Source organism: Peromyscus eremicus, chromosome 1 (genome assembly GCF_949786415.1).
Source record: "Peromyscus eremicus chromosome 1, PerEre_H2_v1, whole genome shotgun sequence".
Lineage (NCBI taxonomy): Eukaryota > Metazoa > Chordata > Mammalia > Rodentia > Cricetidae > Peromyscus > Peromyscus eremicus.
In genome coordinates this window covers 163,909,362-163,937,117 of record NC_081416.1, presented here as the reverse complement: position 1 = coordinate 163,937,117, position 27,756 = coordinate 163,909,362, and the positions used below count along the sequence as shown (strand labels likewise).

At 52.7% G+C, this 27,756-nt stretch overlaps 2 protein-coding genes across 14 annotated transcripts; one reads left to right on the top strand and one right to left on the bottom strand.

The window, feature by feature from the left end:
- The first annotated feature begins 431 nt into the window (after positions 1-431).
- Positions 432-5,679, top strand: Cd37 (CD37 molecule). 11 transcript variants are annotated; one of them, XM_059278897.1, is made up of 9 exons: positions 432-652; positions 872-946; positions 1,034-1,106; positions 2,036-2,160; positions 2,244-2,318; positions 3,080-3,184; positions 3,811-3,894; positions 4,552-4,635; positions 4,814-5,187. In XM_059278897.1, the coding sequence occupies exons 1-9, from the start codon at positions 590-592 to the stop codon at positions 5,168-5,170; spliced, it is 1,041 nt and encodes a 346-aa protein (XP_059134880.1). In that variant the 5' UTR covers positions 432-589; the 3' UTR covers positions 5,171-5,187. The 11 variants fall into 11 exon arrangements, 10 of the variants coding, with proteins under 10 accessions (XP_059134880.1, XP_059134879.1, XP_059134857.1 ...); XM_059278874.1 differs by having other exon boundaries at positions 454-652; positions 3,658-3,894; XM_059278884.1 differs by having other exon boundaries at positions 461-652; positions 780-946; positions 3,658-3,894.
- On the bottom strand, positions 5,667-27,042 carry Tead2 (TEA domain transcription factor 2). Of its 3 annotated transcripts, none has more exons than XM_059278843.1 (12): positions 26,945-27,041; positions 25,295-25,532; positions 24,605-24,669; positions 22,860-22,922; positions 20,982-21,089; positions 20,829-20,887; positions 17,586-17,650; positions 15,235-15,377; positions 10,418-10,591; positions 7,823-7,984; positions 7,074-7,226; positions 5,667-6,484 (listed from the first exon to the last, which is right to left on the bottom strand). In XM_059278843.1, the coding sequence occupies exons 2-12, from the start codon at positions 25,524-25,526 to the stop codon at positions 6,371-6,373; spliced, it is 1,338 nt and encodes a 445-aa protein (XP_059134826.1). In that variant the 5' UTR covers positions 25,527-25,532; positions 26,945-27,041; the 3' UTR covers positions 5,667-6,370. The 3 variants fall into 3 exon arrangements, with proteins under 3 accessions (XP_059134826.1, XP_059134834.1, XP_059134844.1); XM_059278851.1 differs by lacking the exon at positions 26,945-27,041 and adding an exon at positions 26,866-26,941; XM_059278861.1 differs by having other exon boundaries at positions 6,373-6,484; positions 7,074-7,222; positions 26,945-27,042.
- Between the last annotated feature and the right edge of the window lie 714 nt (positions 27,043-27,756).

Here is a 27,756-nt window from a genome sequence, read left to right as displayed (position 1 = left end):
GTGTGCTCAAGTGACCCCCACACACACACTGCGGATGCCTGGCTCTTCTGGTCACACACACACACACACACACACACACACACACACCAGTTTCTCCGAAGAGGCAGGAAGTGCCACCTGAGGTTCACTTCCTCTGCCGGATGTTCAGGCACTGCCTAGCTGCTCCCCTCACCCCTGGGACTGTCACACCTCCTCTGCAACACTTTCACTTCCCCAGGTGTCCAACCCCGGCCCCAAGCACAAGGGAGCACCTGGTCTGGGGAGGCGGGGGTGGGGTGGGGTGAAGAGACCCAAAGACACACACACACACACACACACACACACACACACACACACACACACACACACGACAGAGGCAGGGAGGGACCCAGAGAAAGAAAGAGACGCAGAGGAAGAAGGACAGAGAGAGAGAGAGTTAGTTCAAGGGCGGTGGGTCCTAAGCGGAGAAGGACCACAGATGGAGGGGCGGAGCCAGTGGACAGTGAGGTCAGAGTGTCTGTGAGGTTGGCCCCTGCAGGGACAACCCTGAGGCCCCGGGACAGAAGTGGGGAGAAGTCAATCAGGAGCCCCTGTGCACCCTCCCCGAGCCATGAACACCTGCGAGGGACCACCCATTGTGTCCTTGGTACCCACACATTCCAAAGACCCTCAGGTACGTGCCCTGTGGAACCCATGAAGAAGATGGGGCCCAGCCGACAGTCGCTATGGAAAGGGCTGGGTGGAGCTCCACCCCTGGAACTTCCTCTTTCTCTGCCCCCTTCCTTTGCGCCTCCTCTCAGTCTCTCTTCCTTCTCCGACCATTATCCCTCTTGTTCCCTGTGGCCAACACCTCTTCTCTCTGGGCTCCTCGAGTGGGTCGCTCCCCATCTAGGCGAAGATGTCAGCCCAGGAGAGTTGCCTCAGCCTCATCAAGTACTTCCTCTTCGTTTTCAACCTCTTCTTCTTTGTGAGTTTCCTCAGGGCTGCCCAGCGGGGTCCCAGGGACACCGTGGCCCTGGTTTGCCCGCCGGTCTCATTCCCTTCTCTCCCCTAGGTACTAGGCGGCCTGATTTTCTGCTTCGGCACCTGGATCCTCATTGACAAGACCAGCTTCGTGTCCTTTGTGGGTGAGGGGGCTGGGCAGTAAGGGAGGGTCTTCCTGGGGTGGACCTGACCCAGAACCCCACCCCAAGGCATCTCCTGGTATCTCCTTTGCCCCAGAGGCCCTCAGAGGTTACCAACTTCCCAGACAGGACTCAAATTCCAGAGCCCCACTGGCCACTGCCACCTTGCCTCTGTGGCCCGTGTCTTCCCTGGCAAACAGGACATGTAAACTGGACATGGTGGTGCATGCTATCATCCCAGTGCTCAAGAGGTGGAGCTGGAGGATCAGGAGCTCAAGGATATCCTTGGCTACACAGCTGGAGGCCAGGCTGGCTCTGTGAGATCTGACTCAAAACAGCCATAACAAAATGAGGCCATGATTACAAACAATAATAACAGAAATACTTCCTGTGCCACATCTTGGACTGGGGCTCACAGACCCTCCCTTCTTGAGGTTCACGGAAGGGAAGTCTCTTGCTGGGTGTCACACAGCAGGGAAGGGGAAGAGCAGAAATAACAGTAATAGCAAGGCCCGGCGGTGGTGCGCACCTTTAATCCAGCACTCGGGAGGCAGAGCCAGGTGGGCGGATCTCTGTGAGTTTGAGGCCAGCCTGGTCTACAGAGTGGGTACCACAGAAAAACATAGCAACTCATATTTATCACGGTGAACAATGGTTCTCATGCGCACCTCAGAACAATTCTAGGGTGTATGTGATGGCTCACACCTGTTATCACAGCACATGGGAGGTGCAGGCAGGAAGATCAAAAGGTCCAGGTCACCCCTGGCTACAGAGTGAGTTCAAGGCCAGCCTGAGGTACATGAGACTCAGGGTGGGGCAGAGCCAGAGGCCCAGGCAGATTCTGAGTAAGCCCCAAGAGATGGGGCTCTGCCTGGGCGGCCTAGGGGAGCTGCTATTTCCCAGCCCACCCTCACTGACTTTCACCGCCTTAGGCCTATCCTTCGTACCACTGCAGACCTGGTCCAAGGTCCTGGCTGTCTCGGGTGTCCTCACCATGGCCATGGCCCTCCTGGGTTGTGTGGGAGCTCTGAAGGAGCTGCGCTGTCTTCTGGGCCTGGTGAGTAGCGTCCCCATCACGGTTCCTGTTCCGCCCCTCCAAGGCCTTCTCCCACCTCACCTCCCTCTCCACTCTGTCCTCAGTACTTCGGGATGCTGCTGCTCCTGTTTGCCACACAGATCACCCTGGGGATCCTCATCTCCACTCAGCGGATCCGGGTAAGTTTACCAACACTTATTACCCCAGCCGTGGAGGTTGAGGGGCAGGAGTAGAGGGGGGAAAAGGCATGTGGGCACTGCCACCAACCAGGAAGCTGAGCCACACAGAAAGGGACAGCTGCCGTGGCATTGCGTGTGTCCCAGCTACTCACAGGCTCATATTAGCCCAAGAGACCAAGGCTAGCCTGGACAACATACTAAGGCCGTATCTATCAAAAAAGAATAGGCCGTGTGTGATGGCACACATCTTTAACCCCAGTGCTCTGGAGGAAGAGGCAAGCAGATCTCTGTGAGGACAGCTTGGTCTGTACAATCAATTCTAGGGCCGCCAGTTACACAGAGAGACTCTGGAGAGAGAGGGGAGGGTGGAGGCAGAGGCAGACACAGACCGACTTCTACTTGGTAGCATTTATTCAGCTGATTGAGTGCTTGCCTACCATTCATGAGGTGGTGGTCGGTTTGGTCCCCAACCCTGGATACCAGCACCCAGAAGCTAGTTAGGATCAGTTCCAGACCAATGTGGGCTACAGGAATATAATTTTATTGAACAATTTTATTCAAAAATAATTTTATTCCAAAATTAAATTTAAACTTAAAAAAAAAAAGGAAGCAATGGAGACCTAAAGACCCTTAGAAACACCTCTGAGATTCTGAGGAAGAGAGCCACTGCCAAGGGTGGTAAAGGTGTGCTCCTGGGGGAACCCCGTGGGCCGGGCTGGGGCGGTGGGCCAGTGCACTCCATCCCCCCTACACCCCCGCAGCTGGAGCGGAGAGTACAAGAGCTGGTGTTGCAGACCATCCACAGCTACCGCACGAACCCGGAAGACACAGCGGCTGAAGAGAGCTGGGACTACGCGCAGTTCCAGGTGAGCGAGCTCACTACATCCCTTGTCTCGGACAGGACAGTTAACACCCGGGCTCTAACGTGGCTCTAAAATCTTAGCTTCAGCCTGGGCTTTAAGGAGACTCTGCGGGCCGCAGGTCACCTGTTCCCTCATCCTCGCGCCCGTCACACACTGCTTGAGCACCCCCAGATGACAGCATCACTGTCTGCATGTAACTAAGTCCCCAATCCCTAGACCCTGATGTTGCTCCACCCCAGTCCCAAAATTTCTGTGCGAGGGACTCCCCGCATCCACCCATCCCGAGACAGAATCCAACCACCCACAATCTCAGGTTCACCGGATGCTCCTCTCCTGAACCCAGGTCACTTTGGCCCCATCGTATCTCCAGCCCATTGCCACTTACATACCACATCATCCCTACCCGGCTCCCAGGCCCGGCTGCACACCTACACCCGTGACGCCGGGCCCCTGACTCTGTCCCCCCACCCCATCAGCTGCGCTGCTGCGGCTGGCACTCTCCGCGGGATTGGATGAGCGCCCGCATGCTGAGAGGGAACGATTCTGATGAGCTCTTCGTGCCCTGCTCCTGCTACAACTCCACGGCGACCAATGACTCCTCGGGCTTTGATAAGCTCTTCTTCTCCCAGATTAGCCGGCTGGGGCCGCGGGCGAAACTGAGGCAGACCGCTGACCTATGCGCACTCCCGGCAAAAGCCCACATCTACCGCGAGGTGGGACAGACGGTAGCCCGCAGCCTTAAACCAGGCCAGGCCTTGTTGGGGCGGGACACTGGAGAAGTGGGGCGTCGAGTGGGCGGGACTTTTAGGGTGCGGAGTCTTAAGAGAGAGGGCTGGGCTTGGAGGGTGCGGCTAATATCGAAGGCGAGACCTCGGAAGGTGAGGAGGAGGCTAGGAAAAAAAGGGAGAAGGGGCGGGACCCCGAGGTGAGTGTGGCCGGTGCAGGCAGGCTTCAGGAGTCCAAAGCAAAAAGGCAGGTGGGGCCAGGGAGGGTTGGGACCCTCTGATGAGATCCAGGCCTACATGGGGCGTGGCATGAGGGGGCGAGCTTTGGGAGGGGAGGCTACAGAAGACAGACCAAGGGCAGTCCTTTGTAAGTGGTCGGGACCTACTCAGGAGCATGGTATCTGGAGGCCGGTGGTGCGTGAGCTGGACGGGGCGGGGCTACTAGAAAAGTTAGTGACAAAAGGGGCGGAGCCCTCCGAGAGCGAGAGGCGTAACCTAAGCAAGGGCGGAGCACTGGGTAAAGCTTGGACAAGACGTGCTTGGATACCTAGGCACTGGGTACTGCAAGAGGATCTGAGGGGCCCCTGGGCTTGAGGGTGAGTTTCAGAAGCAAACACCGCCCTTACATGTTTCCTGCACCCCCAGGGCTGCGCGCAGAGCCTCCGGAAGTGGCTGCACAACAATCTCATCTCCATAGTGGGAATCTGTCTAGGAGTCGGTCTTCTTGAGGTGACTTGACCCCGCCCCCATCAGTGATTGGCCTAGCTATGTTTTCCCGTTGCCGAGGAAACGCTTGCTTAGCCGTACCGCCTTTATCAATCGCCACACTAGCACGAGATGGGGCGGAGACCCGGCTTCTGCAAACTCTTGGCCGTACGCGTGCGCTGCCCCCTCCCCTCTCCCGCAGGTGAGCGGGATGGCGCTGTGCCTGCAGCTACGTCGTAGAGCTTTCAGCCGAGAGCCGGTGCTGCCGCTGCCGGGCGCCGAGGGTTCGAGCCCTATTCCCGGGCAAAGCGCTGACGGCAGCGGCGGGCGCTGGGGCGGGCTTAGCAGCAGCAGCGGCCGCAGCAGCGCCCCATGGGGCACCAGGGCCATGGCGGGTGCCTGCCCCACGTGGGGGGACAAGGCTCCACAAGGCAAGCTACCCATGGCTCTGGGGCCCTGGCCGTTGTGGGACGCAGACGAGGAGCCGCCCGAGACGGAGAGCTCGGGCGCTGAGGTGGAGGTCGGGGCACAGGCGGAGATGGCCGAGTCTCCGGAATAAAGTCCCGTGGGCCTGCCTCTGAGCTTCCTCCTTTTCACACTGCCGCAGGGCTCCCGCTCAGCGCCGCCAACCACTCCCTGCTCCTATGAACGCCCACTTGTCGCCTCCCCCTTAGGGTACCACCCCTTCTCCAACCCTGAAGCATCTCCTTTCTCCCGCAGCTCGGCTTCATGACGCTCTCAATATTCCTGTGTAGAAATCTGGACCACGTGTACGACAGGCTGGCCCGGTACCGCTAGGCCCCAGCCCGCCCATCGGCACCCATGCACCTCCATGCAGCCAGGAAATGTCTCCTTCCCTGGCTGGCCTTAGGCTTGGAGCCCGGTGCTCGGGACTCATTCCCTGGGGAGCCAGGTGTCTGCCCTCACCGACAGCCATCACGCACCGCACCGCAGCGGGGCCAGGGCCTTCCGTCCCCAGCTTCCTTCCCCATTCCCTCCTCCCCACACCATCTGTCTGCCACCTCCCACATGACACCTCAAATAAATCCCCTTCGTTTTTGGTAAAAATAGCTTTATTCTCCTTCAGAACATAAACCATCCTTCTTGGGGAAAGGAAGGTGGCAGGCTGGTCTGAGGCTCATTTAAAATGGGGACAAGATTAAGAAGTCCCACCCCACTGCTCGCCTAGCTGAGATAACATTACATCCTTAACACCGTGTATAAATATCTCCTTATATTAAAAAAAAAAAAAAAAATCGGGTCCCACTTCACTCTGCTCTCAGCTGGGAAACAGTTATCTTCAATGTGTGACATTCCAGATCAGAGCAAGTGTGGGGCAGAGGCAGACATGGGGGTGGTGTGGAAACAGGAAGGGTACAAGGCAACGAGTAATATCCCCCCCACAGCCCAGCTCCCTTTTCCAGAAGAGCAAAGAGGGGCGCTTGTAGAACAGAGGCCAGTGCCGTCCCTGTGGGTGTGCACTCCTGTCCCAATCCCTGATGCTGAGGAGTGACGTGGCCTGTCAAATGCTCCCTGTGAGGTCCCATATTGGAGCTCTAACCTCAAACAGCTCATTCAGCTCAACAACCAAGTTTTGGGGCTCCCCTCTAATAGGAGCCAGCCCCCATTGCTCAAGCTTCTGAGATCAGGCCTTTTTTTTTTAAATCATGGCCCCCTTTCCAAGCGAGGGGTACAGGGAGAGCCAAAGGGTCCTTCCTGGGAAGGTGGTGTTCTGAGGAAGACCAACAGCGGGGCCCCATCAGTCCCTGACCAGGCGGTAGATGTGGTGTTGGGCTCCGCGTTCACTGGTAGAGACCTCGAAGACATAGGCCGTGCACAGCAGCAGTTCCTGAGTGTCCCTGTTTGTCACCACCTGCCAAGAGGACAGGCTTATGCTGTGGTGGGGGCGGTGTGCGCGTGTGCGCACGCACATGCGCGTGCACGTGTGTGTGTGTGTGTGCGTGTGTGTGGTGGGACTCCCCTGCCCACCCCTAGTTATCAAGGCCTTTGACCTCTTCCCACCTCCCAAGAAAAGGACGCCTGCCATGCTATGCACCCCAAGTAGAAGGGATGCCCTGCAGGTCAGGTTCCTTGGGCAAAGGGGTCACCCCTAAGCTGAGAGTTGGCAGGGAGGGGCCCCCCCATCACATCACATTCCTGAGAAAAGGGGTCTCCACTATGCCACAGGTAAAAGGATTAGAGATCATATTAGTACAACCCCCAAATCAAAGGAGCGCCCACTAGCTCTGGCCCCCTCCAGTAAGCCAGATGCTTGGAAGCTGAGGTAGCTTCAGCTGCCCTAGTGAGGATGGGCTTTCCACATGGGACAGGTGAGTCCCATGTTGTAGTAGAGTGCCCACCCCACCGTGTCCTAGAGGCAGAGTGGGGGCTCAAGACTGCTGTGGAGCCCCTAGAGGCTGAGGGTCTGCTTAAAGTCCGGCCTGCCTGCCCCAGTACATCACCTGGAGGATGGTGAAGTTCTCCAAGACACTGTTCATCATGTAGCGTTCAGGCAGTTGCCGCAGCTTGTGTAGGAAATTAACCAGGTACTCACACATGGGGGAACGCAGCAGGCGGTACACGAAGCGCCCATCCTCCAGCTGGGCCCGCTCTGTCTGGGAGTGGGAAACAGTGGCCCACCCTAGGAACCAGCCAGGGTACTCCAAGCACCCCACCTTTAATGCCCAGGGCCCCTGGGTGTCCAACTCGGGGCCTCTGAACCTGCAAACCGGGAACCTTCCACCTCCTCAGAGTCATGATCGGAAACCTCATGACTTTCAAACACCCTTGATAGTATCTCCAAGCAGAGCTTGGGTCCTCAAGTCCCCACAGTCCCTCAAGTATAACGCCTCGTCTCCTTATTCCACAGACTCCTCCAATACTCTTAAGAACCTTTTTCATCTTGTAGATTCAGTCTCTACACCTTTCAACCCTTGAAATGAGCCCTAGCTGTTACTTTTAGTGGCTTATTCCTGTTTTGTTTGAGACAGGGTCTCATGTAGCCCAGGCTAGCCTGGAACTCCTTATGTAGCTGAGGATAGACTTGAAACTCCTGATGATTAGTCTACATGGTGCAGGGCAAACATTCTAACTAAACTACATCCTCAACCTGCCAGAGAGGTTGGGATGGCCCTACCGCACACACACCCACACCCACACACCTGTGACCGCTTACTCTTGATGCATGCTGTGCCCCAGCCCTGGGCCTCACCTCCACCTTCTCCACCACTTGCTTGCCAAAGGAGCAGACCTTGGAGGAGCAGGTAAGTGTCATGAGCTCCCGGCTCTCATACTGGCTGCTCACTCCATAGAAGCCACCGCTGCCTCCACTGGCCCCTGCCTCTTCGCCACTTGGGCCCCAGTTCAGGTCCGCCTGAGAGATGAGAGGGAGAAGCACAGGTGAGCTGGGGAAACCCGACAAATTCTGACCCGGAGCCTGGCTCCCTCAGCTACACCCACTTGCTCATCCCCTCGACCCCAGCTCAGCTTCCAAAGTCCCCAAATCAGCATATGTGCTCGGTAGAAGACCCACCCCATGTTCCAGGGTCCCAAGAAGAGTCCTGACCCTCATTCTCTAGGAACCTGGGATCCAGAGACCCCAACCTTTTTGCCTGAAGCCCCTAGCTCAAGAGTTCAGCCTGGGCATAACAGTGCAAGCTTATAATGCTAGCACTTGGAAGGCGGATGCAGGATTGTGAGTTTGAGACCAGCATGGTCAACACATAGAGAAACACAGCGTCTCAAAATGGAAACACCACAGAATGTGGTTGAGGTCTGAAGACTAAGGAAATGGAGGGAGGATTAAAAAAAAAAAAGGGACTTTAGCTTCTGACAAGGGCCTCGTTACTAGCAGGCAAGTTACCCTAGCAACTGGTTCCATATCCTCTCCCACCTCCCTACCCCCCAGGGGTTGTGAAAGCAAGTGGTTGACTACCCACTACCAGCAGGGCCAGGCTCCTCCTGAGGAGACACTAACCTCTCCTCTCCGCCCAGCCTCAGGAATGCACCTGTGCCTATCACCCAAATGTCAGACAGGCAGGACAGGCCCCAAAGCCTGTGGCATCCTTGAGAAGCAGATACTGCCTGTTCTCTGTCCTGACTTTCAGAGGTCTGACTCCACCACCACCACCACCACCACCACCACCCCCCCCAGCAACAGGGCATTCTGATGCAGGACAAATTCCTATGTCTGTGGCCATGGCAGCCCACAGCTGGAACCCTAGCATTTGGGAGGCTGAGGTAAGAGGATTATTGGTTGGAGGTCAGTCTAGGCTATAATGTGTAGGAGAGTCTGTCTCAAAAAGGATGGCACACGCCTTTAATCCCAGCACTCAGAGGCAGAGGCAGGTGGATGTCTGGAGTTCAAGACCATCCTGGTCTACAGCAGGAGTTCCAGAACAGCCAGGGACAAAGGCCTCAGCAGCTGCCTTCCCACCTCATCAGGAGCCAGGTTTCTGACAGGGAGCTAGAGGAGCCTCTGAACCCTAATAATGGCCAGCCTGCAGCAGCCCCTCAGAGCCATCGCAGGCCTCCACCCAGAAAGCTTGGTGGTTTCGTTGTTTTTGTCTTTTTTCAGGATTTCTTTAGTTTTATGTGCATGAGTGTTCTGCTGCATGTATGTCTGAGCACCACATATGTGCAGCACCCTCAAGGCCAGAAGAGTTCCTCTGGAACTAGAGTTTCAGACACATGTGGGTGCTGAGAATTGAGCTTATGTCCTCTGGAAGAGCAGCCAGTGCTCTTAACTCCAGCCCTCTTTGTTTGTTTGTTTGTTTGTTTGGTTGGTTGGTTGGTTGGTTGGTTTAGTTTGGTTTGAGCTAAGGTCTCCCTAAGTCATCTAGGCTGTCCTTGAACTCTGGATTCTCCTGCCTTAGACTCTTGATCCTTGGAACGACAGGCATGTACCATGATACAAGGCTCAAAAAGCATTATAACCAGACACCCAGGGGAACCGAACTGACTGAAATCCACTGTGGATTTCCTTTCAGGACCAGACACCCTGAGCTCGTCAGTGTCAATCATGTGACTGGACAGAAAATCAGATGGGCCTCAGAAAGAGGTGCCCTTAGCCACAGCCCTCCATGTCCCCAAGATCTGCAGACACTCGGCTCCATAATAGAGCAGGCCTTAGGAAGCACTACAGTCTCCCATATACTGTTTTGTTACAGAATATTATTTTAAGGTGTGTTACATTTGTTTATGCTGTGGAGCATTTGTTTTAATGATGAAAGACGCATTGCATTCTTTTATGTTGCATTTGTTTATCTCTGGGAAGCTGTGTTACTTTGCCTGTCTAAAACACCTGATGGTCTTAATAAAGAGCTGAATGGTCAATAGCAAGGCAGAAGAAAGGATAGGCGGGGCTGGCAGGCAGAGAGGATAAATAGGAAGAGAAATCTGGGAGGAGGGATCAAGGAACGATAAAAGGAAGAGGAGGACATCAGGGGCCGGCCACCCATCCACACAGCCAGCCATGGAGTAAGAGTGAAAGTAAGATATACAGAAGTAAGAAAAGGAAAAAGCACAGAGACAAAAGGTAGATGAGATAATTTAAGTTAAGGAAAGCTGGGCATTCCTAAGTAAGAATAAGTCTCCGTGTGTGATTTATTTGGGAGCTGGGTGGCAAGCCCCTCAAAGAGCAAAGAATAGAGAGAAAAAACAAACAAACAAACAAACAAACAACAACAAGACTACAGTGTTTGTTTTGTTTTGCTTTGCTTTTGTTTTTGAAGTGTGGCCCAGGCAGACCCAAGACCCTCCTTGTGCCTGGTTGACAATACCATGACTTGGGAGCATTCATACTCACCCAGAACTTGACCAGGAAGAAGGCATGGGGTGGCCCTCGGTCATACAGCTCCCGGAGGCCACCCTTTTTCTCAGGGAACTTGTCATAGATCTGCCGTACGTCCACACTCTCCAGGGGCGGTGCTCCGGGACTGGGACACTGCTGACTGATGTGGACAAACAGGTGCCTCTGGAACTAGAGATGACAGGTAAGTTAGGGGACAAGGGCTAGACCCAGATCCTCACCCAACAGACCTACCGGCCAGCACATGGCCACATCTTGGGCCACATCCAGCCCTGTGGCCCCAGCAATCTGCCTATTTCTTCTCTGCCCCCACTGTCCCAATGAGCTCATAACCTCTTCTATTCTCTGGCCTAGCCTCTCCGACATTTTTCATCCCTCACACAGCTCTAGAGCTGACTCAGTCCCCAGAATCCAGTGCCTGCCCTCCTCTCTGCAACATCGCCAGCTCCCACCATATTATTTCACCAGCTCCCACCAAATTTTGTCATTAATATCCTTGAAAATTCCATCTCTGTTCGAATAATTTACAATGTTGCACCCAGCAAACTCATACATAACCCTCAAAGCCCAACTTACACATGTCCTTTCAGGGAAAACTTCACCAGCTCCCCAGGGAGATCACCTCTCTCTCTATATATATATATATATATAAGAACTAGACATGTAGAGTATTAAAGATGTGTTACATTTGTTTATGCTGTGAAATATTTGTTTAATGATGCAAAGATGTGTGGCATTCTTTTATGTTGCATTTGTTTAACTCTGTGAAGCTGTGTTACTGTCCATGTCTAAAACACCTGATTGGTCTAATACAGAGCTGAACCGCCAGTAGTGAGGAAGGAGAAAGGACAGGCAGGGCTGGCATAAATAGGATAGAATAAATAGGAGGAGAGGATCAAGGAATGGGAAAAGGAAGAGAGGACTCCAGGGGCCAGCCACCCAGCCACAGAGCCAGCCATGGAAGGAGATGTAAAGAAAGGTACACAGAAATAGAGAAAGGTAGAAGCCCAGAGGCAAAAGCTAGACAGGACAAGTTAAGAAAAGTTGGCTAGAAACAAGCCAAGCTAAGGCCAGGCATTTATAAAAAAGAATAAGTCTCTGTGTATTTTATTTGGGAGCTGGGTGGAGGGTCCCCAAAGAGTAAAAGAGCAAAGAGTAAAAAAAGAAGCCAACACCACCAGACAGGCTGGTTGTATGCTAGTACTAGTCTTGGTGCTGGGGCTGAAAGACTGAGTCTGTTGGAAGAGGGAATGGGGGGGTGGGTTGGAGGAACAGGCTGTGGGGGCAGGAGGAGGGAAGAGAGGGAGGTCTGTGGTTGGTATGTAAAATGAATATAAAATTTCTTTAAAAAAAAAAAAAAAAGACCACTAAGTCCCTGAACTTTCAGAGTTCAGTCTACCACAGAGAAGAGAAGCTTAAATCAACTTACTTATAGATAACAGAAATGTCAGGAATAATTTATGCTATGAAAAATATCCTGGCCAGTATAGAAAAAGGCTCAAAAGTGATGGTCAGTGAACCAGGTATGATGGTATAAGCCCGCAAGAGAGGTGGCTCACAACCACCTGTAACTCCAGCTCCAGGGGACTGGATGCTCTCTTCCGGCCTCCTTGGGCACCTTGCATCACACACACACACACACACTTAAAAAATCTAATAAGGGCCGGGTGGTGGTGGCGCACTCCTTTAATCCCAGCACTCGGGAGGCAGAGGCAGGCAGATCTCTGTGAGTTCGAGGCCAGCCTGGGCTACCAAGTGAGTCCCAGGAAAGGCTCAAAACTACACAGAGAAACCCTGTCTTGAAAAGCCAAAAAAAAAAAAAAAAAAAAAAAAAAATCTAATAAAAAGATGTCACATGATATTTTTAGCAGAAGGCTTGGGAAAGTCCCATGAGAAAATTAAGCCAGAGTCACTCACAGCCAGACCCAGAGAAGGCCCTTACCAGACTGTGGGGAAGGCAGGCAGAAAGGCGCCAAAGCAGGAGGGGGCCATGGTAAGCAGACAAAGACACAGCAGGACAGGGTTCAGATAGCACAGGGGTTTGTGAGCAGCTGGAGGGATCCTGCTCCAGTTGGGATGCGAAGAGGTGCCTTCAGTTTTGCTGTGGGTGTTTCTCTTTTTGGTTTTTAGTTTTGTTTTGTGTGTATATGCTGGGATTTTTGTTTTGTTTTGTTTTGTTTAGGGAAGTTTTTTGTTTGGGGTTTTGTTTTTATTTTTGCTGCTTATTTGTTATTTTGCACTAGGGTCTCACTCTGTAGCTCTGCTGGCCTAGAACTCAGTTTCACCAGCCTCTACCTCCCAAGTGCTGGGATTGATTAAAGGTGTGCACCACCACCCACCACACCCAGTTCCTTTTCCTGAATTTTTGGGACAAGGTAACTTTCTGTAGCCAATGCTAGCTTTGAATTCACTATTATAGAGTAAATTGTTTTTTGTTTTTTGTGGGGTTTTTTTTGAGACAGCGTCTCTCTATGTACCCATGGCTGTCTTGGAACTTTCTCTATATAGACCGGGCTGGCCTTAAACTCTCAGAAATCCTCCTGCCTCTGACTCTCAAGTGCTGGGATTAAAGGAGTGCGCCACTATGCCTGCTTGTTTTGTTGAGACAGTGTCTTGTGTGTTCCTGCTTGGCCTCAAAACTCCCAGTGTAAAAGAGGATAACTATGAGTTTCTGACCGCCCCCCCCCCTCCAGGGTATTGAGACTGCACGCATACACTACCACACCCAGTATATGCAACCCTGGGGATGTAACCCAAAGCTTCACACATGTTTATACTCTACTAACTGAGCTAAATCCCCAGCCTCAGACTAACTTCTGAACTAAAAGCAATACTCCTTCAGGCTCCAGGGTTCTGGGATCACAGACTTCCAGTGTAAGTCTCACCAGCATCACCCTTTTTAGTAACCTTGACAACCTGATAGATGGCATTAGTGTGATTTCAGAGACACTGCATGCAGTGAACTACATACACTTCCCAGGCCTCTGCAGTTAGGTGTGAGCACATGACTAAGACCTGGCTAACAGAATGTGAACAGACCTGTGAGTAGCTTCATTCAAGCCCAGCCCATAAAACCTGGACACACGTTGGGTAGTGGTGGCACACGCCTTTAATCCCAGCACTCGGGAGGCAGAGGCAGGTGGATCTCTGTGAGTTTGAGGCCAGCCTGGACTACAGAGTGAGTTCCAGGAAAAGCACAAAACTACACAGAGAAACCCTGTCTCAAAAAAAACCAAAAAAACAAAAAACAAACAAACAAACAAAAAAAACCACACACAGATTGCAAGCCCAGTGCCACTTTGAGATCTTTGGCAGCAGTAACTGCAGCTCACACATGATTGAGCCTGTATGATAATGAGTATTCAGAGACGGGTAATTTCTGGAGGGCACTCACCAACCTAAGACAGAGTGCCTGTGTCTCCATGACAGGTAGGGTGACTTGCTGATGTCCCACGCAACCTAAGTCAGAAGCTCATTTTTTAGTAAAAGGGGGACCTGTGGGGTCCTGGCCCCCGTTTTGGGTAACTGTTGCCTTGCTTGCTGATCTTGACCTTGATATCCTCCCTATGCTAATTCCCTGCCGGGTTCCACCCTCCTGAATGCTTAAGGGAAGTTCCTTGTCTGTGTATCCTGCATATTGGGCGTTAACTCTTAGATGCAAGATTGTAAAACATCTGTAGCGAACTTCTGCCCTCCGGGGTTCTCCCATTGTGCTGTAAGCCTGTATTTAAGACCTCCTCCCTCCTTCAATAAACGGCATTTGGAAAAAAAAAAAAAAAAGCCAAGTTACAATGCAGTAACCAGACTTCATGGGAGAATCCATGACAGACAGCCAGACCTCCTCCAAGAATAGAGAAAGCATTCAATGAACATTATGTAAAACCCTGTAACAATGCAGGATTTTTTTCTTTTCTCTGTTGTTCTTTCTCTGTTGTAGAATATTATTTTAAGGTGTGTTACTTTTGTTTATATTGCATTTGTTTAACTCTGTGAAGCTGTGACACTGTGTCTGTCCAAAACACCTGATGGGCTAATAAAGAGCTGAATGGCTAAAAAAAAAAACAAAAAAACCCTGGGCACAGGAAATCCTATACTCTCCCTTCCTCCATCTGCTGGCTGGATGCAGAGAACCCAGAAGATTCTATAACTCTAGAAAACGGCAGAGCCACAAAATGGCAAGGGACCGGTCCCAATCCACTGGGGCAACACGTCTGTTCAGCCTACCTGCTGAGAATACATATGAAGCGCTGGGCACCCCAGTGCATGCATGTCATCCCAGCCCTCAGGAAGCTGAGGTAGAACGATCACGAAGTTCAAGGCTAGCCTGAGCTACAGAGTGAGACCCACCTTAACAGTAAACAATCAGAAAAAAGTAGAGCTATGGCTCTTTCCAGGTCCTTAGTGTGTTACTGCAAAGCCTGTCAAACGGCAGGGAATTGCTATTAGATGATGACGAATACTCTGTGTTCCAGTCCCAGAACACCACAGGAACAGGCTTGGCAACGTGTGCCTATAACTTCAGTGCTGTTGAGGAGCAGACAGGTGTAGCCCAGGCTCACTGCTCAGCCAGCCTGGGCTACTGGGTAAGCGCAAGCGCAATGAGAGACCATCTCAAAACACAAGGTAGACACACCTCAAGTTGACGTCTGGTTTCCACATTTATAAATCAGAAAGAAATCCTGCACAGGGAACAGAGCAGGCCGTCTGAATGCACCCTGCGGGTGACGCTGCTGACGGTGGGGACAGCTGCTGTCTTCTCTGCCTCCCTCCCTCGCCCTACAGCAGCACCCAGCAACTGCCCCGGCTTCACTCACCGAGTCAACTGCATCCGGTGGTTCCACAAAGGCTGAGAACTCCACCAGCTGCAGGCGCGCGGTGCCCAGGGCCCGAGCCTGCCAGGCTGGGGGAGACGGAGCAGCTGGGGGCAGGGGCGAGAGGGCTGGGGGCGGCTCATACCCTAGAAAGAGAAGAAAGAAGAATTGCTCACGAGGATGGACTCTTTCCTCTTGGCCACTTCCACTTAGAGCTCTTAGGGCTAGGGATGGAGAGGCAGCTCCTCTGGCGGAGCGCCTGCCTGGCGTGCAGGAAGCCCTGGGCTCTTCCCCTAGCTCGACCTTGGAATAGGAGCACACACCATCCGAGCACTTGGGAGGTGTCTTGTGACAGTGTGAGCATGAGTTCAGTCACACTCAGCTACAAAGCAAGTGCCCACCCTGGGATACACGAGACTGTCTCAGAAAAGAAAACTAGGGGGAGAAGGCACTGGAGAGACAGCTCCGCTGGTAAGAGCACTGGATGCTCCTCTTTTTTTTTTTTAAGATTTATTTATTATGTATACAGCATGTATGACCAGAAGAGGGCACCAGATCTCACTACAGATGGCTGTGAGCCACCATATGGTTGCTGGGACTTGAACTCAGGACCTCTGGAAGAGCAGTCAGTGCTCTTAACCTGAGCCATCTCTCCAGCCCTGGATGCTCTTTCCAAGACCTGGCTTCACAACCGTCTGTAACTCCAGTTCCAGGGCATCTAGAACTCGCTTCTGGCCTCTAGGGGCACCAGACACACACACAGAGCACACCTAAATACATGCAGCAAATCACTCATACTCATAAATTTAAAAAAAAAAAAAAATAGCTAAATATTTCCTCCAGGTTCCCACACAGCTAAAGGTGGCCATACAGTCCTTGCCAATGTGTCAGAGGGAATCTACCAGAAAAGAATTCAAGAGGCAAAATTTGAGAAGAAAGCTCTTGGCCTGGACCAAGTCCAGCTTTCCAGGGGCATGGTAGAGTTGCAGCAGCCATGTTGGCACAATGAGGCAGAGGCCAAGTGAACTCCAGAGACCTCTGGCTGAGGTGACTGAGCTGGCAAGCCCTCGTCTAGACCTTGCATCACCTGGGATCACTGAAGCCTTCACTTGTCCTTGTATTAATCCGGATAGTCTGCTATGTTGTGGAATAATTGTTTAACTAGGCAAAGATGTGTTACATTTGTATATGCTGCATTTGTGTTAAATAAAATTAACCTGGGCTCAGAGCGGCGGGGTTAGCAGCTAGTTGACAGGAAGTAGCAGGGAGGAGCGGAGCATGGTTTTTTCAGTTGGGTTGGTGTGGCTTCCCAGGATGCCAGCTAAGAGAGAAAGTCAGCTGCTACTCTAGCTCTCGAGCTCACAGGTCTTCACCCCAGCCTTTGAATCTCGACTTCTATCAGAACGATAGTTAAAACTACCCTTAGCAGCAGCAACATTCCCCTCAAGTTACAGCCTTAGTACTGGGCTGCTGGTAGATTAAAGTGCAGCCACCGTAAGGACGGTAAAGCAGTACTGTTACTGTCAGTACTGTTACTTGTAGTCAGATGCATTAATTGGTGAGCATGGCGGCTTGCAAGAGCGGTAACTCAGAGTGCTGTGTGGGTGGGTTTAGGAGGAAGTTTGCCACTGGGAGTGTGCTCTGAGGTTTCAAAGCCCTACACCATTCCCAGCTTGTGCTCTCAACTTTAAGCTTATGGTTCAAGATGTGGGCCCACAGGCCGGGCGTAGTGGCATGTGCCTTTAATCGCAGCACTTGGGAGGCAGGGGCAGGCCTCTTGAGAGTTCCAGGCCAGCCTGGTCAACAGGTCGAGTTCTAGGACAGCCAGGGATACACAGAGAAACCCTGTCTTGAAAATAAATAAATAAGAGATGCAAACCTTCGGCTTCCTGCTCCTGCCACCATGCCTCCCACTCTACCATCATGGATGGATCTAAGCCTCTGGAACCATAAGCCCCACATAAAATCTACAACTGCCTTGGCCATGGTGTTCGCATATCACAGCATCAGAAAAGTAACAAATAAAACCGAGGGACCCGGGAACTCTTTCATTCATCAATGTGGCTATTCCGTGGTCACACTGGAACTCTGGGCTATGGGCATAGACTTCATGGAAATGAAGCTGCCACAGAGAAACAGATGGAAGTAATCCCTAAGGTTGCCACTGAGCGGCTGGATCCAGCCATGCCTGAAGCCCCCATTCTGTCCTTCGTTTCTTTCCTCCTCCTCCCCCTCCTCCTCCTGTTTCGGCTAATTTACGTTTCGACACTTGGCTGTGCCCAGTGGACAGAGTGAAGGAATCACTGCTGGGGTCAGGAACAGAGAAAGACAGAGGAGCAGGGGAGCAGACTCACCTGGTAGGTCAGTGGATGGGGGAGTCAGTGACACAGAGAACGGTGTCTGTGGGAATGGCTTCACGCTGCAGGACAAAAGGACTCCTGTGAGCAGTGGAACGATGCTGTCTGAACCAGCCACTATCAATCATGAACAGCCAGGCTCCCCCACCAGAACATCCCATGCAGTAGGTGAAATGACCTCTCCTCACATTTTTCACATGAGACTGAGGTCAGTGTCAACTGATCTGCCCAAAGCCACACAGCTAGGGTGCCATAAAACATGGACTCCAACCTCAGTCAGTCCCGACCATGAGGACCAAGATTTCTGTTGTTTTGGCAATACTAGAATTGAACCTAGTGCTTCAAGTATGCTAGGCATGGGTTCCACCAAGAAACATGCCACTCAAACTGGGGTTCTAGGCAGAGGCTCTATCACTGTACCACATCCCCAGCCCCTCACTGGGGGATTCTAGGCAGGGGCTCTACCACTGAGCCACACCCCCCACCCCTCACTGGGGGGTTCTAGGCAGGGGCTCTACCACTGAGCCACACCCACAAACCCTCACTGGGGGATTCTAGGCAGGGGCTCTACCACTGAGCCACACCCCCACCCCTCACTGGGGGGTTCTAGGCAGGGGCTCTACCACTGAGCCACACCCACAACCCCTCACTGGGGGATTCTAGGCAGGGGCTCTACCACTGAGCTACACCCCAGCCCCTCACTGGGGGCCTCTAGACAATGGCTCTACCATTGAGCCACAACCTGAGGTCTGGGTTTTGCTACAGGGTCTTGCTGTGTAGCCCAGGCTGGCCTGGAACTCAAGATCCTCCTACCTCAACTTGTAGAGTGCTGGGAAGACAGGAATATACCACTACACCTGTTCTATGTGATGGAAATGTTCCACCTCTGTAACCATCCCAAGGTAGTGGCCACTGGCCACATTGCCACTTAGCACTAGTCATGCCTGAGGAATGGAATTTTCACGTAAATTTAATTATTTTGTTTTTGAAACGGGGCCTCATTATGTAGCCCTGGCTGTCCTAGAACACACAAAGACCCACCTCCCTCTGTCTCCCAAGAGCTGGGACCAAATGCGTGTGCAACCATGCCCAGTTATACATTTAGTCGATTCTAATTCAACTGGCTGCTCACAAATAATCATTGTAGACTCACACTCCAGAGGCCTAAAGGTAGCTCAGGAGATGATAGTCAGGAGACTGAGAGGCCAGAGGTCAGAAGAGGTTGAGGGTCAACAGACCAAGATGAGAAAGACAAACTCAGGGACCTTCCAATTGGAGTCCCAACCTCTTCTCAGCTCTCAACTTTGTATTTCAATGAATTTCCCACAATGCCCTGATCTCATGTCATCTGGTCACCACTCAAATATCAGCTCCTCAGGAAGGCCCACCTGACTTTCTAAAGCAGGTCTTAGTGGGTATGGTGGTATACAGGCAACATCACAGACATTAGGGGGCTGAGGCGGGAGGATCTAGTCAGGGCTACAGAACTGAGAGCCTGTCTCAAATAAAAACAAAAGCAGACCCTTGAGGCTAGAGATGGGCCCGATGGTAGAACACTTGACTAGCATGCACAGGCCCTAGAATGAACTCAATTACACACACACACACACACACACACACACACACACACACACTTTTTTTTTCTTTATACATACACAGGTCCAGGAATGTACCTTTCCTACTTTGTTCCTTAATAAGAACACACCCAAGCTGGGCAGTGGGGGCACACGCCTTTAATCCCAGCAGGAGGAGAGCCAGGAGCATCTCTGAGTTCGAGGCCAGCCTGGTCTACAGAGCGAGCTCCAGGACAGGCACCAAAACAACAGACAAACCCTGTCTCCCAAAAAAAAAGAAAAAAAAAAAAGAAAGAAAGAAAAAGAAAAACAAAGAGCACACCCAGACACTTAGTAGGTGTTCAGTAAATATCTGGTGTCCCAGCTGCTTGATACAGGCCCCCTCATTGCAGAGGCTCACCTCAGTTTCCTGCCTGTGAATCTTACACATGTTGTTTATCTGCCTAGAATATTCCCACCCCCACCCTTCATCTGGCTAAACCCTACTAACCTCAGAGAAAACCCCAGAACTTTCTCCCTCACCATTATTAAACCCATGGTGGTTCCTCACAACACTGCACACACTTCCATTTTGAATTTCAGAAAGCAATGGTTTAATCAGTGCTGGTCTCCCCCATTTGACTATGGGCTCTCCAGCACCCAGGCATCCCTCCTCTGCAGCACACCTGCAGTCCCCTCGGCCCCTGGGGACTCTTTCTCATCTCTCGTTGATAACACACACTCCCATGTTGCCCTCATGCAGCCAGGCTGAGCTGGTGCTAGGGCTCCTTTTCCTACAACACATCTGCTTACCCTCAGTGCCCAGGGGTCTCCAGGCTGAGGTCACTCTAGGTACCCCGATACTCATGTTCTCCCTCCCAAGTATGAAAGGATAAAGTAACCCCTTCCCCACCCCCAAGCCCCAGAGCCACCTCAGGGATCTGGAAACCAGCCTTCACAGGCAATTCTAAGGGCACTCACAGCCCCTCCCAAGAGTCTCTTGGCCTATAACTGCCCCCCACCCATGATCCTCTGAGACCTACTCATCCTTCCCAGAAGCCTCTAGGTTTATTACTATCTTCCCACAAGCCTCTTGGGAACCCTTCATCTGTCCTTGAGCCTTGGGCCATAAATATCCCTTCTTATAATACTTAGGAGCCCCCATCTCTCCAAGAAGCCTTAAGACTTCCTCCCCATAAGCTTCTGGGCCCTTCTTGTCCCTTCCAAGACCATCTGTATCCATACCTGCCTTCCAACAAGACTTTATGGCTTCCTTTGTTTCTTACAGGAGCCTCTGGGTCTACAACTGCCTTCCCATTATCCTCAGGCTCTCCTAGATCCCTCAAAGGTGATCTTTTGGGACCCATCCATCCCTCCCAGGAGAACCTCACCAAACAACTGCCTTCCCATGATGCATTGGAATCCACATGTTCCTCCAGTAGCCTCTGGGCCTTACATCTGCCTTCCCATGAGCCTCTGGGGCTGATGTTCTCACTTCAGAGCCATTTTTTCCATGGGCATGTACCCCTTATCAGAAACGAGGTAACGAGGCCCTAAGCACAGAAGTGGTCACCCCCACAAGACCCCAGCCAGCAAAGTGCAGGGCCAGACTTCAACGCCATATGGTATGGCTTCAGAATCTATGTCCAAAATGGATGTGGGTGAGAGGGAAGGGGGAAGTACTCACTCTGGAACATTCCATGGTGGCCCAGAGCTCCCTGACCAGAACTGGAAAAGCTCAGTGGCCTAGAGAGAAGACACAGATGTGGGTCAGGCAACCCTGTCGGCCATCCCAGCACCATCCTTCCATCCCAGATCTCCAGTCCCCAACCCAGACCACCTGAGGGCCAGAAGGACCCAGCTTGGCCTGCAGGGAAGGTGCAGGGACGAGCTGTGCCGACGACATGGTCACCATGGTCTGGAATGCCTTGTCCTTGGAGACCTGGTCCTGGGGAAAGGTGGAGGTCCAGGTGAGTGGGGAGTTCCAGTCAAGACAGCCAGTGTGGGATGATGTCGGGGCTGGGGTCGGAGACCGAGGCATGGGGAGCTGTGACACAGGCTCAGAGCTGGCTCCCCACCTGCACCTCTGGCCCCTCCTGGCCCCCCCGTGTGTGAGGTATAGCGGTAGGAAGATGGGCAAGGGGACTTACTACATTCAGAGTCTGACCCAGGGTGCGGGGAGGAGCCAAGAAAACAAAGAAAACCCAACTTAGGAACTGCAGGCTGTACTTCATCTCCCTTAGGACCGGAACAGCACCCCAGTCAGCATGGAGCAGAGAAGGGGGGCAGCACGCACCTTACCTCAGAGGGAGAAAGGGTCACAAGCCCAGGATAAGATACTAACGGGCTTTCTAAGTCAGATGCCCAGGCTACAGGAAATGAGACTTTCAAGACCCCCTGGGAACAGGAAGGAGTGTTTCGTATTCCAGACAGAACACAGAGGGGCCCGGGAAAGTACGGAAAGACCAGAACCTGAGGGCTTCAGACCTACAGAAAAGGCGGGGACCATCTCCAGGTAAAAGAACAGGAAGAAAGCTGGCAGTGGTGGCGCACGCCTTAAATCCCAGCACTCGGAGGCGGGGGCAGGCGGATCCCTGAGTTTGAGGCCAGCCTGGGCTACAGAGAGAGATCCAGGAAAAGCAAGACTACACAGAGAAACCCTGTCTCGAAAAACCAAAACAAAACAGGAAACAGTCGAGGCTAATAGAAATCACACACAGAGGTACAGTGACGGGGATTCAGGCTGGGGGACACGGGGAATTCTCAGTGTAGAGTAGAAAACAGCTCAGTCTCTCCCAGGAAAGAAAGCGCAGCTGCAGCCCAGGGAGGCAAGGATGGAGCGGAGAAACGACAGGGACAGAGGGAGAGCCAACCCATAAGCTACATGAGCCACGCAAACCCCTGCTGGATGAGCAGACCTGCGCCTCAGGGTCTCTGGTCCCCAAGGATCTCTCTCATTCTCTGTCTTCCCATTTCCTCCCGGGGTGAGTGTGCATGTGCCTGTCTGTCTGTTTCTCTGTCTCTGGGTCTCTGTCTACTTCCACCCCGATATAACTGTGTCTTTGTAGCTGTGAGGTCGCTACACAAGTGTGTGGCTTCACGAGGATCCGTGGAATGAAGACACAGAGGCATCTTAAGAATGAATCTAGCCTATCATGGCTGCAGAGGGGTCCAGCCTCGAAGGACTGAAGTACTAACCCTTTGCCTAAGGCATATTTATTTACTCCATTTTACAGTTTAAATAGTTAATCTCCGTACCTTCAAAACAAACCAAAAGGAGCTCCCAGAGACCAAATGCCAGGTACAAATTACTTAATTTCTCAGGTACCACGGTTTTCCGGGTTTCCTGGACCAAGTTTTACATAGGCCTTTGATCCTTGGGGGACTCTCTGATCCTTGACTCTCAAATAAGATTCACATAGGGTGATAAAATAAACAAAAGGTAAGAAAAACAAAAGGTGTGGTTAAACAAAGGAAGGATTAGGGCTAGATGCTGCTCTCTGGAGCCAAGCCAGGAGCTCAACAAAAATGCTACAACATGTCTTTCTGAGTCTGTGTGTGTGTGTCCATCTCTCTGGGTCTGTCTCTCTCTCTCTGGGTCTCCATCCTCTTCTCTATCCCAGTCTCTGTGTCTCTCTTACTATCTCTGAATCTGTACCTTCCTTCCTCCTTCTCTCTCTCATCCCCCACTCCCCCCCACCCCCGCCTTTATCATTACCTTTAGCTTGGACTGGATTTCTCTCGATTTCCTTCGAGCCAAAACCTGGATGTGACTGGAGACCTGGAGGGATAGAAGTGGATCTGAGCGGTCCCTTCCTCCTTAGCTGATGCGTTGTTCCTCCACAGGTGACAAAGCCTGGGACCGAAGGCTGTCTGCAGGAGTGGAAGGGCCCCTCCTGTCCTTCCTTCTTGGGTTTTCAGCCTCTCTCTGAGCCCCTCTTTGTAATAACGTCCTACAGAAATACCAGCTCTGACGAGATGGTTCAGCAGGTAAAGGCACTTGGCACCAACCCTAATGTTCAAACTTCCATCCCTGAGACCTACACAGTGGAACAAGAGAACCAACTCCTGAATGTTGTCTTCTGATTTCTACATGCATACCATGGCACATGGCCACACACACACACACACACTCACACACACATTCAGGCGCATCATGGCGCAACTGCAGAGGTCAGAGGGCAAGTTGGGGGAGTTGGTTCTCCTACCATGTGGCTCCCAGGGACTGACTCAGGTCAGGCTTAGCAGTAAGCCCCTACAGCCACTGGGCCATTCCACAGGCACATAACACAATCATTTTACAGAAGTATCTGGCATGCCTACAACACAGGGAAAATACATGAAACAGAGGCCAGGTTCAGTCCATAAAGCTTGCCCTTCCTTCATGCATGAGGATGTCAGTTCAATCCATATAAATTTATAATGGCAGCATTAGGGAGCGCAGACAGGTGCAGGCCCACACTAGCTGCCTACTCAGTCTCGTCAAATCAGCAAGCTCCAGGCCATGAGAGACCCAGTCTCAAAGCAGTGGGCAGTACTGGGATGAAACCTGAAGTCATCCACTGACCTCCACATGTTCATGCACACACATGCATGGATACCCCCACACACATACAAGCTTCATGCACACACATGCATGGATACCCCCACACACATACAAGCTTCATGCACACACATGCATGGATACCCCCACACACATACAAGCTTCATGCACACACATGCATGGATACTCCCACACACATACAAGCTTCATGCACACACATGCATGGATACCCCCCCACACACACATACAAGCTTTATGCACACACATGGATGGGTACCCCACATATATACAGGCTTTATGCACATACATGCATGGATGCCACCCCCCCTTATAGACTTTATGCACACACATGCATGGATACCCCCCACACACATATATAGGCTTTATGTCCACACATGGATGGATACCCCCCACACACATACAAGCTTCATGCATACACATGCATGGATACCCCCCCACACACATATACAGGCTTTATGTCCACACATGGATGGATACCCCCCACACATATACAAGCTTCAGGCATACACATCATGGATACCCCACACACACACACATATACAAGCTTTATGTCCACACATGGATGGATACCCACACACACATACAGGCTTTATGTCCACACATGGATGGATACCCCCCCACACACACACACATATACAAGCTTTATGTCCACACATGGATGGATACCCCCCACACACACATATACAGGCTTTATGTCCACACATGGATGGATACCCCACATACACATATACAGGCTTTATGTCCACACATGGATGGATACCCCACACACACATACAAGCTTTCCGTTTCTTTTTTAATCACATGAACCACATCTGCCTTGAACCTGAACCAGCACGTGAAGATGGCCCTCAGGAAGTGCCCGACCCCAAACCAAAGCCCCAAAGTATCAGCCTTGAGACCTGCTTGCGGGTTCTTGTCTTCCCTGTCCTCAGCTTGATGTAACGGGCAATGAGTTCATTCCGGCCTAGAGTCAAAATAGAAAAGAGCAAGACTGTCAGCAGAACTTCCTGCCAGAAGACAGGGATGAGGGATGAAGTCAGTAAGCTAACAATCCTCACTCAACTACAGCCAAGACAGGCTGAGGGACTCCTCAGCCACAGGGTCACCAGCTCAGTCACATAGTAGCTATGTGGCCACTGACAAATCACTCAATTTTCCTGTGCCTCAGTTTCCCTCATCTGTGCAGGAAAAAAAATGCTAGAGTCTTTCTAAGTCATGGGAAGGATGCCAGCCTTTTTTGCTTTTTCATTCATTTTTTTTTTCTTTCCTTTCTCTCTTTGAGACAGACCTCTCCTCATTGCCCTGGCTGTCCTGTAACTCACTCTGTAGACCAGGCTGGCCTCAAATTCAGAGATCATCCACCTGCCTCTCCCTCCCGAGTGCTGGGATTAAAGGCGTGTGCTACCACACCCAGCCTCATAGTTTATTTTGAGACAGGGTCTTATCTAGATGAGTCTAGCTTAGAAGTCAGTATGTAGCTGAAGATGACCTCAACTCTTTAGGTGTGTGCCACCAGAGCTGGCTAGCCTCTAAACACGTTAGTGTGACTTTTCTCATTGGGGTCAGGGTGGCCACCACAGAGAACTCACCATACATCTTGCCCTCATCCGATAGGATGATCTTTCGGCGGCCACAGGGAGGGTAGATGGCCAGGGCCTCCTGAAAACTCTGCTCGATGTCAGGACTCCACACGCCCTCTGCATCAGGGCCCCCGTCGCCTCCAACACCCTCACTGCCTCCAGTCCCCTCCTCGCTGCCTTCCTCACTGCCCGTCCAGCCCCCGCCATCGTCCAGGGGGGCCCCAGTCCGGGGTTCCCCCATTTGGGCCTGCAGAGACAAAGATGAGCAGCTATAGATGATGTTGCAAGAACAAGGCAGGAGCCCTGACTGAGGGAGGAAGCTAGGCCTGGACCTCCAGGTCTGAGGGAGGAGAGTAACCTAAGCCTGGGATCTGGGAGGCCGTTCTTCCCAAGCTTGCTTTGGGAGGAACTTGCTTTGGGTTGAAGTCACCTGACCACCTCAGGGTGGTGCCTGAGGCCATGTGGACTAAAGCTGTGTTTGGATCACCGATTTCAGGGAAGAGCAGAGTCTGGTACGTTGCCAGGAGTGAGAACCTCCAGTCCCACTAAGAAGGAACAGGTGTTAAGAAAGGAGCAGCAGCTGCAGGAAAAAGGAGAGGGAAGATCCAGGGAAAGAGGGAAGAGAGATCCACAGAGAGTGGGGCAGAGACCCAGACAGGCACGGAGAAAGGGGGCATCATCATGGCTTTCTGGCTGAGACCTTTAAAAAGCCACCACAGAACCAGGCGGGGCTGGGGCTAAAGCGCCCATCAAGCCTCAGGCATTGGGACTCAGTCGTCCAGCCATCTGGAGGCCAGAACAAAGAGCCCTGGCATCCCCTCCCCCCGCTCCCCACAACCCCTGCTGTGGGCGGGGCCTGCGCGCAAGCAGCCTCCACGGCCCCGCCCCCGCCCCCTGGGCTCGGCTCCAACTCAAGTTCCCGTCGACTTTCCGGAGGCCAGAAACAGGGAAAACTTTTCCCATACTGTCCGATACCGCCTCCCTGGAGGTTCCATGTCTTCCAGAACTTTCCCAGGCTCCCAAAGTTCTGAGTCCCATCCCCTCCTCTGGACTCTGGACCTAGCGGAGGTTGAGCAAACAAAGACCCCAGGCCCAGCCCAGTGTGGCGGCGACGTTCAGGACCCCCGTAGGCTGGAATCCCAACCCTGCCCACTTCCATGTGGCCAGACAAAGAGACAGACGAGCGGGGCAAGACAGACATCCTTAATGCTCTGCCCTGGTCCCCAAGCCTCAGAAGAGCCATGGACGAAGGTCCACGGGGCCTCGCGGCTCTCCCCGGGCCACCCCCGCGCCTTCTCGGCTCCGTGAGGGGGCCACACGCCCACAGGGCGGACACTTGCAGAAGGGACGGCCCGGGGGGCGCGCGCCTCGCACCGCGGGAGAGCTGAGCCCCGCGCACCCACGTCCTGGGTCCGCAGCCCCTGGCCACCCCGCGCGCTCCCCCTGCCGCAGACCGTCCCCAGGCCCCTAACTCTCAGAAAGTTCCAGCTCCACGCTACGGCTGCATCCCAGCGCAAACTCGGGCCCCAAGGCAGAAGGAGGGCGGCGGGCAATTCCCACGCGGTCCCAGGAACACGCACCTCACCTCATCGCGCGGAACTTCCCACCCCAACTCACACACCCCAAGCAGGACCCCGATTCCCGCCGGCGCCTTCCTACCTCCCGGCCTGGGCAGGGGAGCCGCGGGCGGGCGGGGCAAGACCGGGAGAAAGTTGCCGGGAGCTTTGTTTGGGAAAAGTGGGAGGGACCGCGGAGGGGGGGGCGGGCCCGGCAGCAGGCTCGGGATCCCACCGTGACACTCGGGGCAAGGTGTTTGCTTTGGGAGAGATGAGTCCATCCAAGGACTGGGTGCGGATGCTGGGGTCCCTAGAAGAGGTAGTTATGGGGGCCTGGATTCCTGGCTGTGAGGGAGGAAGCTGGGGCCTGGAGCCCTAGGTCTGGGAGAGGAATGTTGGGATCCGGACCCTGGGTCTGAGAGAGGAGGCTGGGGCCTGGACCCCGGGTCTGAGAGAGGAATGTTGGGATCTGGACCCTTGGTTCTGACGGAGGAGGGCTGGGGCCTGGACTCCTGGGTCTGAGGGAGGAAGGCTGGGGCCTGGACTCCTGGGTCTGAGGGAGGAGGGCTGGGGCCTGGACTCCTGGGTCTGAGGGAGGAGGTACTGGGAGTTGAGGGAAGGGAATGGACTCCTAGTTCTGATGGAGGAGGGGATGTGACCTGGGTCACCCTGTAATGCGTGTGTTTACTGAGGATGTAGAGTTGACAGGGAAACAAAGTAATCTTTACCAGTTGTATATGTGTTTTTATTCTTACTCTATGTTTTTAGATGTTTTAATTTTATTTTATCTGTATGAGTTTTTCTGCACGTATGCCAGAAGCCAGAAGAGGGCACTGGATCCCCTGGAACTGGAGCTACAGATGGCCCACTGTGTGGGTGTTGTGAATCAAATCTGGGTCCTCAAAAGAGCAGTGC

Coding starts and splice junctions, on each gene's coding strand:
- Cd37 (XM_059278874.1), top strand. CDS start 590: ATGAACACCTGCGAGGGACCACCCATTGTGTCCTTGGTACCCACACAT. Junction 947..1,033: donor TTTTCAACCTCTTCTTCTTT/GTGAGTTTCCTC, acceptor TCTCTCCCCTAG/GTACTAGGCGGCCTGATTTT. Junction 4,636..4,813: donor TAGGAGTCGGTCTTCTTGAG/GTGACTTGACCC, acceptor CCTCTCCCGCAG/GTGAGCGGGATGGCGCTGTG.
- Tead2 (XM_059278843.1), bottom strand. CDS start 25,526: ATGGGGGAACCCCGGACTGGGGCCCCCCTGGACGATGGCGGGGGCTGG. Junction 10,592..15,234: donor CACCGGATGCAGTTGACTCG/GTGAGTGAAGCC, acceptor TGTCATCTCTAG/TTCCAGAGGCACCTGTTTGT. Junction 7,985..10,417: donor TCTTCCTGGTCAAGTTCTGG/GTGAGTATGAAT, acceptor CTCATCTCTCAG/GCGGACCTGAACTGGGGCCC.